The following is a 12447-nucleotide window of genomic DNA, read 5'->3' on the forward strand; positions in this document are numbered from 1 at the left end:
CTGCAGGTGGAAAGAGCACGCAGACAGACTTGTTAGCAGCCCGTTCCTGTGTGTGAGCTTCAAGGGGAGTCTTGCTAAGTCTGGCAATGAGCAAGAGGGTTGTGGCTGAGCCATTGCGCTCCTTTGCAGTGTGTCTGCTGGGTGTGCTGGACAGAGGCCTCCCATGCCAGCCTCCATGAGGTTCCTTAGGGCAAGGAGCTGTTCTCATGGTCATCTCTACAGCTAGGATATGTGTGACAAACCAGCATGGCTGCACAAACCTCAGCAGCTCTATACCCCAGACTTGATGGAGCAGAAGCGCAGAGCGGGGCCCTGCCTTGCTGCATGCGCAGGAGAGCATTTCAGGTGAGTCCCAAACTGCCCTTTCCATTTTGGAGCACAGGCCGTGCTAGACTGCAGCTGCAAGAAAAAGCTTTCTTACATTTTGGTGCTGCTAAATCTTTAATAGCATTGCAAATACCAGTGAAGCAGAAACCTCTCAGAGCTGGGCTGCTCCATGCAGGCTGCTGGTGCAGCCGTGAGCCATGGCGGTGGGTGCCCAAGCCCTGTGCACCTCCTACCCTGCAGCCTCCCACAGCAAGCAGGGGCTTCCTGCCCTACTCATCGCTGCTGCTGCCCATGCTGCCAGCAGCCATTCCCAACCCTGCCCCTAAAGAGGAAGGTGAGACCCAGAAACAACAAGCACACTGCTGCTGTACCTATGGAAAATGAAGGGCATGGCAGCAGATGGGAGGCTGCCAGCATCTGGGCTGGATGACTGCGGCCCTGTGCCACAGTCGTGCTCTCAGAGGTGGCATGGGATAGGACTGCTGCTGGGCTTTCCCACGTGATTTTTATCAGCATAGTTTTCACAGTTCCAGCACAGATGTGAGAATCAACAGCTTAATTAATTTCCAACAGCTTAATTAATTTTCTTCCTTGATGCCAAACAGTTGGGGTAATACTGGGTGGTGATGAAACTGTTCCTCTCATATATTTTTGATGCCAGGGCAAACAGCTGGCAGTGTTTGGTAGTTCTGGTGTGGCTCTGTGTATTGTAGCTGCTGATTTACAACTCTTCTCCTAAATAATTCAGTCCTATCCTGCCAAAAAACAGAGGAAGAACTCCTAGACCAGCTGCAGGGGAGACCAGGAAGAGGTTTGCCTCTCCCGTGGGGCTGTGGCACTGCCCCAGGACAGCAGCTAGGCACCAAACAGTGTGTGCCAGGAAGTAATGCAAGAAGAAGAGCGCCATGAGAACTGATCTCTGCTTCAACAGTCTGTGGAGAGAGGAAAAAGGGAGTTCAGACTCATTCCCTGCATGCAATCACAAGGAAGGGCATCTTTTTGCCATTCCCACACAGAACCCAAATGGCAGGTTGTGGATTCTCTAGAAGATCATGTTCCATGTCTTCCACTGTTTGCTATGATGTATGCTGGGTAACTTGTGGCTCCTCTCCTGACACTTGTGATCACCAGCAGCTGTGAGAAATGGGACCATGAGTGGAGGCTTCCCTTGGGGCACTGGGATTGGCTCCCTCCTGCCTCACTCGTTATGTACCTCAGCTGTGGAGGTAGACTCTCCTTTCTCACCTGGGGATGTGATGGGTAACTGAATGTGGGGGAGGTGATATATGGGCAACAGTGGAGTGAGAAAGGATGTTTGCTTCTTGTCTAGGCTGAGAGGATCTGATAAGAAGATTGCGTGATGGCTGGAGGGCTGTATGAACAAGCACAAACCCATTGGAGGATGCCTTGTTACCAGGTATGTTGTACTGAAGGCTTGAAGGTGTCAGGCAGTTGGGGTGTAGGCTGTGCTTGGTCACCAGTTCTGCAGCTCCATACCTAGCATGAGCAGGTGTTTTGGAGCCAAGTGTTGTGGGGCACGTTGAGGGAAGGTCAATGTATTTATGTGTATTCAAGTAGTGTCGAGCCATGACTCCCTCTACAAAGTGGCAATTTGTAAATAATTACTATACGTTGGTTTCTGGGGTACCAGTTGTTTCTGGAGGTTATTCTAAGTGAAATGCAATGTCAGTGGTGCTCTCCTGTGGTATCCTTTTCTGGATGTTGGTATGACAGTGACAAAGCTGCTGTCCAAAGAACTAAACAGCGTTTTTAGATTGCTGCTCTGTGTGTGGTGCAACGATGCTGCTGAGGCTGTCTTGAGTCTCTTGATTTACTACTGGCTTTGCGTTTCTTAATGGAAATGAAGTGTTTGTGGTATTGGCTATGTAAAGACGGGATCATATTTTAGTATTATAATGTAAATAACATCTATTTAAATTCAAAATCACTGATCTGAAAGTGTAACAGAGTCCTACAGCAGCACTGTGGTTTTCCCTCCATGGATCCAAACCAAGAGAGGCCCTGCTCCCGTCAGTCACAATGTAGTTGACATGCTGTGTGCTGCCTCTAACCTAAGGGAGGTCTGCAGATTTATTTTCAAGGAGTGTTTATTTTCAAGTTAAGCGTGCAGGTTATCAGAACTGAGTTATGCATACGAATGCCTACCACCAGCTTCTTCTTGCCCAAGGAAGCGTGTTTCCAGTGAGCCTCATTTCCTGTGGTTTGACAGATTACACTGTAGGATGACCAGTTTTCCACACTGGATCTTTGCCTTTTTTTGGAAACATGTAAAATAGTGCATGAATGGGTGCCACGTGTAGTGCTTACTGAACCAGATACAATTTGCAGCCCCATCATCTCTTCTAAGCTAGCAAATAAGGAAAGCATGTATAGCTTTTTGGGTTCTGCCACTCTTTCCTGATAATTCTTTTGTAAATATTTGAATGCTTGATGTTGTAATACCTCTTACAGCTGCTACCAACAAAAACCGTACGAGCTTTTATTGTAACATGCAGTATCCCTCTGAGCACAGGGCAGTGACAGCGGCTGGCAGAGGGCCATGTCCCTCCTCCTGCACACATCCTGCTCAGCAGGCATGGTACAGCTTACAGGAACACATAGCAGAAACAGGATAAAGTGTTTGTCTGGATAAACCAAGTGGCCAAAACCTCCTGAGTGATGGCCAAGGGCAGCAGTGAGCAGGATTATATTGCTAGTTCAGCCTGTTCTATTCAGCTGTCAGCTAGTGACCTGTTTTAGAAGACACTTACAGTTAACTTCCAGTGAATAATTGTTGTCATCCCCTAAAGTAAATACAGCTATGTTGAAAACTTCAGCATTGTCAGGCCTTGATGCTGAGGGACTAATGAGAACAACCAGAGCAGCATGTGTAATTCTTACGCTGCCCAGCAGCTTATGAAACAAGTAAACAGATGACCTGGCATGAACTGTTTCCTGAGAGAGCCAGTGAAGATTCATTTCGCTTTATTATTGATGACCTCTTTTTAAGTGCAATGTTTGCCTACAACCAAGAACTCTGGAGAAGCACAGTGAACCAAAGATTCATTCAAACTGATGTATTCGTTTGCTGTCCCTAGGAAATGCATACTAAGATTTAAAATAAGAACCTAATGTTTAAAAAATGGTAATCATGAGATTTAATTATTTATACTTGAAACCAACTTGAAGATGCCTTTGTCTGATAAAAAATACATGACCTCTGGAGGCTTCAGAGACTTAAAACCCAGATTGCATGTCTGAAGAAATGTTTCATGTTCTACTTAAGCACAACAAAACATGCAGTAATAAACCATCATCCTTTTTAATTTTATTTTTAAAAGAAAGCAAACAAACAAAAAACCCAGATGTCTGGTTGTAAGTTGAATACTGTTGATGTCCAGCAGAGATGGATCAGGCTTAGGCCTTAGGATCAGGCTTTCATGTGCCACGATTAGAAGAAATCAAGCCTTCTGAAGTTGCAGTCATCCCTGTTTTGCTGTTGCAGTTGCACCTCCAGCAGCTCAGGATGACTGAAGGACTTCTTGTGCTAAGTCTGGTTCCAGCAGAGGTGAGCAGGCATCTCCCCTAAATACAGATTAGCCCTTGGCATTCAGCAATGCACTCAACATTAAGTATTTTTCTTTTCCTCCTGTATGCCCCCAAAATTGTCTTGGAAGGGTCCACTGGAATCAGCAGTTGACATATCATCACATGGTGAATGCTTCACACCCCAGTGCTCTGCACACTGTTACTTTGCTACAGTGTAGGTGGTTGAGAGATGGGATATGGAGCCTTGCTGCTGTGCCTTGTCTTTCTGATACATCTGTACTGCAGCCCTTTAGTGCACGTGAGAGATGTTTGTGGCAACAAGTGGTGCAGGAATGGAAAGCTCCATTCAAAACCAGGCCATGTTATCACCATGTATAAATAGAGTATGCATCAGTAGAGCCTTTGTCTACATCTGCCTTTAGAGCGGTGAGGACAGATCAGAATATTAGAGCATTAATTGCCAAAAACACATTGGGCTTCTGCCTACAGTCACCTTTTCCCAAGATGGAAATATGTTTAAGGCTTTCTGCAGTGCTGTGTGGCCACTCAGTTCACTGCAGTACAGCACTGACACTGCTGCAACACAAGCATGTATAAACACTTCACTGGTTTGTATTAAAAAAGAAAAAACAAAGCTGTCCTGAGGTCCTGAATACCTCATTGTTTGGAGCTACGCTTAAATTTGTACAGTGCACGTAGTTAAAGCCATTGTTAGTCAAATACTGGTTAAATGCATGTTAAGTTAAAAGCAACAAAAAAGAAATCAAAAAGAATGTGGCCTATTTTATTACTAGTTGACAAGTTTTGATCTGTTTCCTGTCAATAACTGCTATAGAGCATGTAAATGAAGATATGATACATGAATGGACCTTGGAACATAAAACAGAAATGAGATGAGATACATGGAAAACAAAGTTCTATTAATATGTGCAAGACAGCATTTAAAACTTAATTGTAAGGAAATGCATTAGAACAAATCTGCAACGGCAAGAAAGTATGATCTAGTGAAGCAGGACTTTCTGACTGCAGATGTGATTCTTTGAAAGTGTAAAAATTGCTACCATCTTTTTTAATATACACCATGTCTTGCAATACTGTATTTAGAAAAAGCATCAGTCCCTGAGCCAGCAGGTAATAACCTGAAAGAGATATATATATATATATATCTATATATATATGTATGTATGTATTTAAAATTATTTTAGCCATAAATTCATAAAAATAGCATAACTGCAGCAACTGCTATCTCAAAGAGGACAAAGCAAGTCACGAGCTTCCTACTAGAGCTGCTGGCAGGCTCTCAGCACCAGTTTAGCAGGTGAAGTTTACTCTGTATCCTCTAGTTTTCCAGCTGGACACAGAATACGTAGCTATTTTAATAGGATTCCTAGAAATATGTCTAATGCTCAGAACATGGAGGGTAGCAGTAAGTAATGGAGCAGTGAGGTCTTCTGTGTCTGTGCACACAGAAGAGAGCTTTAACTGTGGTCCAGAGATGAAGAAACAAAATGCAGGACTACCTGTGAGGAAAAACTGGCCTGAAGACAGTCTACTGCTTGTAGCTGTAGCACTGCTTTAGTTAAAGAATGGAACTGGGAGAGGGAAAGAGAACAAGACACAGCTACCTTGGGAAAAGGCAAGGGAATACTGCTGTGCTATGGACAGCATAGGTGTCAAGTGAATGAAATGAAGGACAATGGGAACATGCCAGACTTTTTACCACTGTGTAAATGTCAAGTCACTGTAAAAGCAAAAGGCACAGAAATTGAAAGTCCTGAAATGTGTGAAGTCCAATCAGTCAATACTACCTGCTTATGCTGCTTTTCTGAAAAATGATCTACGAATTGAAATGCCAGTCTGTGGAAAAGCAGTGTCCTTGGGTCAAAAGCAATCTTTTCTTAGATGCCAAACAACTGAAGTATTAACACATTGGAAAATGCCAGGTTTTCCAATGACGTGTTGCTTGTTGGAAACCTGAGAAAGCTGCTCTGTGTGCCTGGCTTCTTCAGTTTTTTTTCTGAGTGTGTCCAAGTGTAGCTGGCCCAAGTGCAGATGGCATCTATGGAAGAACGAATGCTTCAGATCTCTGAAATTAGAAACAAAGATACTGAGATATTAGTGGTTCAGGAACTATAGTAAATGACAAATTTACCTCGGGGGGAATTAAGTTCTCTCTTCAAAAGAGTGTGTAGTAGAAATGAGGCCAGCAAATGACAGCTTGTTTCTCTTAGGGCTCTGAGGTAACAGAAGCCCACTGTGAAAAACACTTCTCTTTCAAATCCCATTCAGATGATCATTACATACAGGTATTTTTAGCAGAAGCAATGTGTACAAATTAGCAAACAGATGTAATTATCCAAACTAACTAATAAATTTCTAATCTTACAAATCTGGATTAAAAATCATGAATTCTAGGCACTGCATCTAGCCATTTTGTAAGGAAACTCCATGTGCGAAAAGCGTGAAGGTGAGAAGATGCAGCTATTGTTTTTTAAGGGTATAAAATTTGGTCTTGTCTTTACCCCAGATTACATAAATTAACTATTTCCCCTTTATCAAGGCATTGCAAATTTATTAAACCGTTTTCAGCAGTAGATACAGATCACATTTCTCTATGAGAAGAATGCTCTGGCTGTGCAAAGCAATACAGCTTTGTATGAGCTATCACCAGCCTCTAGGCACAACTGTTTCATGCTGTCATGCTGATTTCAGATGAGTTACATGGAAGCTGACATCTCATCTAAAGTATAACTTCTTAACTAGTGATCCATGGTCCTACTCACAATTAGACCATAACATCCTTTGGATTGAGAGTATACGGATTACAGAAGGAGCCCACAAAGCAACTGGTGCTTCCATACAACTCAGCTGTGCGAGAAGGAGACAAAGTCCGTGGACAGCTGGCAAAATTTTCAGGGGGAAGCACTCTGCACATTTATACAGCTCATGACGGTGATGTTTAGAACCCGGCCTCATGCAGAATTGATGTGCATTAATGCCTCCCCAAGCTGAACTGGCCTGTAGTGCACGAAGCTCTCCATCAGTCTGTACCAGCTGCAGGGCTCTGTTAAGCCCTTTGGTACTGAGTTCTGTGTTTTTTTTCTTGTGAAAACAGCTAAAACTCCAGCAATTTTTCAGCCTATTTTTCTTGTCAGTGTAATTTTGTGGCTAGTGTTTCAGTGCTGGTCTCGTGTGTGCTGCTAAGATGGATGTATCTCTTTGATAATGTCTCAGAGAATCCATGCATCTACTGTTAAAACTAATCCTAATATTTGTAGAAAAGATGGCCAGGACTTGCAATTAAACTATCTCATTTCTATGCCAGAACTGCACAGGTCTTGGTGAAAGCAGACTCTTCATCCTAGCTCCCCATCCTGCTCAGCATCTCAATAGATTATTGTCTGGTTTCCATTCTTGCTACAGATTTCTGCTGTTGTTCCTCTTCAGACTAATAGGCTTTAATGCTTTGTACTTTGCTTTTTGACTGAATGAGTTTAGAGGTGTAAGGGCAATTTGCATTTCATATAAAGTGTTAATACCAGCGGAATGTGTTTTGAAAGTCTCAGTGTAAGGCCTTGAGCTGCTTTTTCATAGCAGGTATTATATTGAGAGGACTTTGCCTGGAAGTTCACTCAAACACAATATTACAGGCTTGGCCAGACTACCTAGGCTTGCCAGGAAAACTAAGCAACTCCTTCAGGAGGTCCTCCGAAGGTGATTTGGAGATCTGTGATTTGAGATTTGGAAGACAGAGCCAGAACAATGCTGGCCTGTGCTGACTGAGCAGTGCTATTTTAAAGGCAGATGTTGGAACACAGTGCTTCTTGGACTGCAAGCCTGCAGTTTAGGTTTACTTCTTCTCAAATTGTTCATCATAGCTATGACACCAGGAAGATGCCCAGTTTGATTCTCACAATTCCATATTTATCCTTATGTCCACACATCACATAGTGTCCATCTTTGGGCTGAATCTGCCATAAACAACAAACTGCAACTTGGGAGGAAAGAGAAATCGCTTTATCTGCACAGGTACTGAAGGGCCCCCATGAGGTCCATATTGTATTTTGGATTTATCAGCCCTAGCAGTTCCCTGACTAAAGATTAAGAATTCTCCTCACAGACTGGGTGCCATATATTGCAGAATTTTCCTTGCCAAAAAAAAAAAAAAGACATTTGGAGGAAGCAATGTATTATTACTTTCATAATTGGCTTAGTCAGCAATGAGAAAAAGGAGTGGTTAAGCCAGAAGGAAGGCCCTGTCACTTCCTATCTGTGACACACACACTGGGTCCCTGGCAAAGTTAGGCACTGCTGTCAACTTTTGAACTCTGTGTTTACAAATGCAGGGAACTCCTACTGTTATTACAGTATAGCATCTGCTTTTGCAGCAGTTTAAAGACAACTCATTTATCTGTAAAGCCTGGAATGACACAGGGAAACTCACTGCTGTTTTTACAAGTTATGCCACAGTGGACAGTGTGTTCTTGTGTGCTACATCCCACTGTCTTATGGCACAGAGGCAATACTCACCTTGTGCTTACTGCCTTTACTCTGACTTGGTACCTGGCTTCTGAACTCCAAAGGCAGTGATGAAAATGTTCACAACAACTATAATAAACACTAGTCCAGTTGCAAGGTTGTTGAGGAAATCCAGCTTGCCATGTTTTGCAGGGTTGTTAAGGTCATATTTTACTTCAAAGAGAAAGGAGAAAAGAGAGATTTAAGCATATGAATATTTCAAAATCCAGAATAAAAGTCTTCATTATTCATGTAGTTAAAGAATTTCTTACAAGGAGCTATTTGCAGCACTCATACTTAAAAGGGAAGGACGATTTTGCACTGTCAGTAAAAGAGCTAAGGAGAAGATCTTTAATCACAAGGCGCCTAATAGCCTCCAGTAATTAGCATCTAATCTCTGTGAATGCACAAAGGCATGCACAACATTACAAGGAACCTTCTGAGTTCTTGATCTCTTAAGGTCTGCAACAAAACTAGATTTCAAACCTTTAAAAATAATTTCAGTTATGGAGCTTGAAGCCCTGACGGGATGGGACGAAAGTACATTTCCTACAGTTAGATGCTCCAGGCCTTTCCCAGACAGCCCTCCCTCCTAACAAGTGCTGCACGTCTTTGTCCTGGTGCCTTTTCCAGCTGTGCAGCTTTTCCCCTCTCCAGCTCTTGCGCTGACTTTTCAGAAGGCACTGTCTGTTAAACAGGGGAAGGTTTCAGAGCGGTGTAGCTGCAGTTCTTGTCACAGGCAGCACAGCTGTGTAAATGTTTTTCTCTGCTTCTTGCAGTTCTTTGGTTAAACTGCTAATAGAAGATAGGGAAGACCACACAAGGCAGATACTATTAATTTAGCTTAAGCTTTGATTCCAGGCCTTGTGAAAACACAGAGATAAGCTACACTGTACTGATAACAGACTTGATAGACTAAAATGTGCTTATTTAAGGCAAAGAAGAATGGGGGGGGCCTGGCTGTCTTCATGTGAAAAGCCAAGATTTTTCTTTGCCTCTGTTCTCCGGCAGGGAAAAGCTTATACCTGACAGGTTCTTTCAGCAACATAAATAAAGCTGACTTTTTTTTCTAATGATAGGTGCATACATATGCTTACAGCTCTGCTGTGTGAAGTAAACTTTATTTTTAATAAAATGTCCCTGTCAACGCTGTGGAACTTAACCACAGCACCAGGGCTTGCTCACTCTGAATCAGTTAAGTAAAGTGGTGGCAAACACATCCAAGATACTGAAGCATTAAAAGCCAGATTCCCTTGGTGTCTCCGATTAGGAAGCCTACTGCTGTTTTGGTCTGAAGGAATTCTGGGCACCTGCTCAACTCCTGTTTGCTGTATGGTTGGGCAGAGTGGTCAAAGCACTGACAAACAGTGTGGGGGAACAACTTCAACAGCTTAAGCTACTGCACGCTTGTGCTGACCTGGAATAACTTAAGCTCAGCAATACTTAAACCTGAAAATGATTTTCTATGTGAATGTAAGGCATTGGGAGCTATGTGGAGATTTGCATCCTAATAGTGCCACTAAAGAATCTGGTGCTTTCATGTAAATGAAGCAGAATAAATGAAATGGAACATTAATCCTTAAGTATGTAGGAAAGACATTTCAGACAGCTGGCTGGCTTTAACACTAATAAAAAGGCTCTAATGGCCTAACATGTTTTGTGAGTTAGAAGAAATCATGCTTGAAGGAGAACTGCCACTTTCAGAGCTGTCCCTTTGTCCACAATGAGGACTACAGAAAAGGCAGCTTAGTAGTTGAGGTGGGGCTCTAAATTTTGAAGCAGGATTGCAGCAATGCTATCTCTGTTACTACAGTACTTCAAATCATGCTGTTTGCAAAAATGATGAGCTATTCTCTGTATTTTACAGCGGGATTAGAATACTGCCATTTCATGCCAACTCTACTATTTCAACACATACTTTACTTTTATTTTAAAATGCTAGGACTGCCAAATCACTTTCAGGAACATGTTTGAACATTCCTCAAAATACCAATTTTGGAAAATCTGTTACAGTTTTTTAAGCTACATAGTCTGAACTTGTCATTGTAGGAGGACATAGAGATTCTTTGGAGGAGTCTTGGTGCTGCTTTAGTCTGAGAGGGAATTTCCAACACTTCCTTTTTCATAAAAAAAGGCTGTGAGCACCCCTTATTTCAGGCTCACAACTGTATTGGTGTGACTTTCTGGAAGAGTTGTCTCGAAACAGAAAGACAAATGGGAGGAAGTCTGCGTAAAAGCTAGGAGAGAACCATGGGCTGAACTGGGAAGCTCTGAGAGGAAAAGGGCCTCTTGGTGTTATACAAAACGTTTGCCCGCCTTCTTTGTCAGAGCTCAAAAATAGGGCTTTTATGAGTATCACAAAATGCTGTTTTGATGGAGGGAAAGCTTTTAATCCCTAATAAAGAACAGTGAGAACCTGTAGCTCCTGGGATGAAAGTGTCTCAAGGTAAGAAACCAGGCGATGGTTTGGGCTTCTGTTGGGACTTGTGTGCCCTTCTGAAAGGGCTTAAGGCAACAGCAAATTGTTCTGTAGGCCAAAACTACCAAATGCACACTGTAGAAAGCAAGCTATTGCTGCAGTGCCTTCATCTTTGTACCTTCGTGCCTGCTTCCTATCCTCAGTACCTTTTGAGCTCTGCAAAACAATATGTTCTACAAAAGTTACCCCAACCAGCATACTGTGTGACTTTGGTGTACTCAAAGACCCAGACATACAGCCACTGCTGAGCCCAGGCTGGGCTCCTGATGCATCTCCCTATTCATGAAGCAGTCTGTGAACCACAGCTTTGGAGTTAGGGTTATTCTGTACTTTTTTTTTTTTTTTTTTTTTTTTTTTTCTTCCTAATTTTGTCAAAGAAATTACTGAGGAGGAAGCCAGTTTGGAAGTGCCTGGCAGAAATGATAAATGAGTCCTTAAGCAGGCTTTTAGGCTGTAAACAACTAACACAACCACCAGGGAGATGCCTTCAACCATGATACAGATAAGTGGTTGTTGCTGTTGCTCATTTTTCTGTGACTCTCGCCACACTCCCCAGTACCATGAGCTTACTTTTTCCAGTCCCTTTCTGGAATCTCCCCTGTGCCAGGACCTGGATTTTGCCCTTGTGCCAACTCTGCCAAATGCAGAGACAGATGTTCTCAGTCTCTTTCGTAAGAATAAAAAAGCTATGTCAGCTGCACATCCATATTACAAGCCAGATGTATCCTCATTTCCTGAGAACTTCCTCCTTGATCACAAAGCTGTTCAGTTGTGAAACTGGAACACTGACAGAGCATCAGAATGCCCAAGGTAGCCCATATAGCTTAGTAAATGCTCTATGTGAATACTGGCTATCACTCTGTAGTAGGCTAAGGAAGCTGTATGTTGATATTATGTCATGGTTTTGACTAATGTCATTGAATGCGTTTAGGGTAAAATCTTGCTCCTACCGAGGAAAGAGAACTTATCTTTTTAGCTTTAATTTCAGTTTAACATGGGTTTGAAAAACCAGCGATAAGTACATTTCTATGATTCCTTCCCCAGAGATTTAAGATGCTTTGAATAATTCCCTAAATTTAAAAACAGGAATTTTTAACATGTGTTACTAAAGCTTTGACTTGATTGCAGAAATACAAGCAAGCCAATGATGATAATATAAAACACCAGTGTGAAGATGGACAATCTAACCTCCATTTCTGTTCCAGAGTTCTATATTCACAATATATTCTTATAATATCACTTATGATATGACTGATATGGAGTAAATATATCTTGGTCATAAGATTAAGTAACAAGTCTTGCCAAAAACAGTATTATGAAACTGGGCAGACTGCATGATCATATCTGACCTACTAATGTTTCCTTTATGGTATTTCACCAGTTTCCTTCCTCCTTTAGACTTTCTGAAAAGAGGAATATTCATGCTCTTCACAAATGAATATGAGGATCTTAATCAGAACTGAAGATTCCACATAAAGCTGCCCTTATTCCTTTTGCTGTCTTTTCAGTGGTGAGTGGAGACAGGACAAGGGGAAACAGCCAGAAACTGCAGCATAGGAAGTTCCGCACAAATG

General features: G+C 42.3%; 1 protein-coding gene across 3 annotated transcripts in view; it reads right to left on the reverse strand.

The window, feature by feature from the left end:
- Positions 1-3625: 3625 nt before the first annotated feature.
- NINJ1 (ninjurin 1) overlaps positions 3626-12447 on the reverse strand; it is an 18116-nt gene continuing 9294 nt past the window's right edge. For all 3 annotated transcript variants that reach the window (XM_042880486.1, XM_042880485.1, XM_042880488.1), the window contains exons 3-4: positions 8407-8568; positions 3626-5962 (exon numbers count right to left, since the gene is read on the reverse strand). In XM_042880486.1, the coding sequence (XP_042736420.1) occupies positions 8423-8568 (146 nt within the window). In that variant the 3' untranslated portion in view covers positions 3626-5962; positions 8407-8422. The remainder of the gene's footprint in view (positions 5963-8406; positions 8569-12447) is intronic.

This window comes from Lagopus leucura, unplaced genomic scaffold, assembly GCF_019238085.1.
Source record: "Lagopus leucura isolate 7727_CA_CO unplaced genomic scaffold, USGS_WTPT01 Super-Scaffold_100026, whole genome shotgun sequence".
NCBI lineage: Eukaryota > Metazoa > Chordata > Aves > Galliformes > Phasianidae > Lagopus > Lagopus leucura.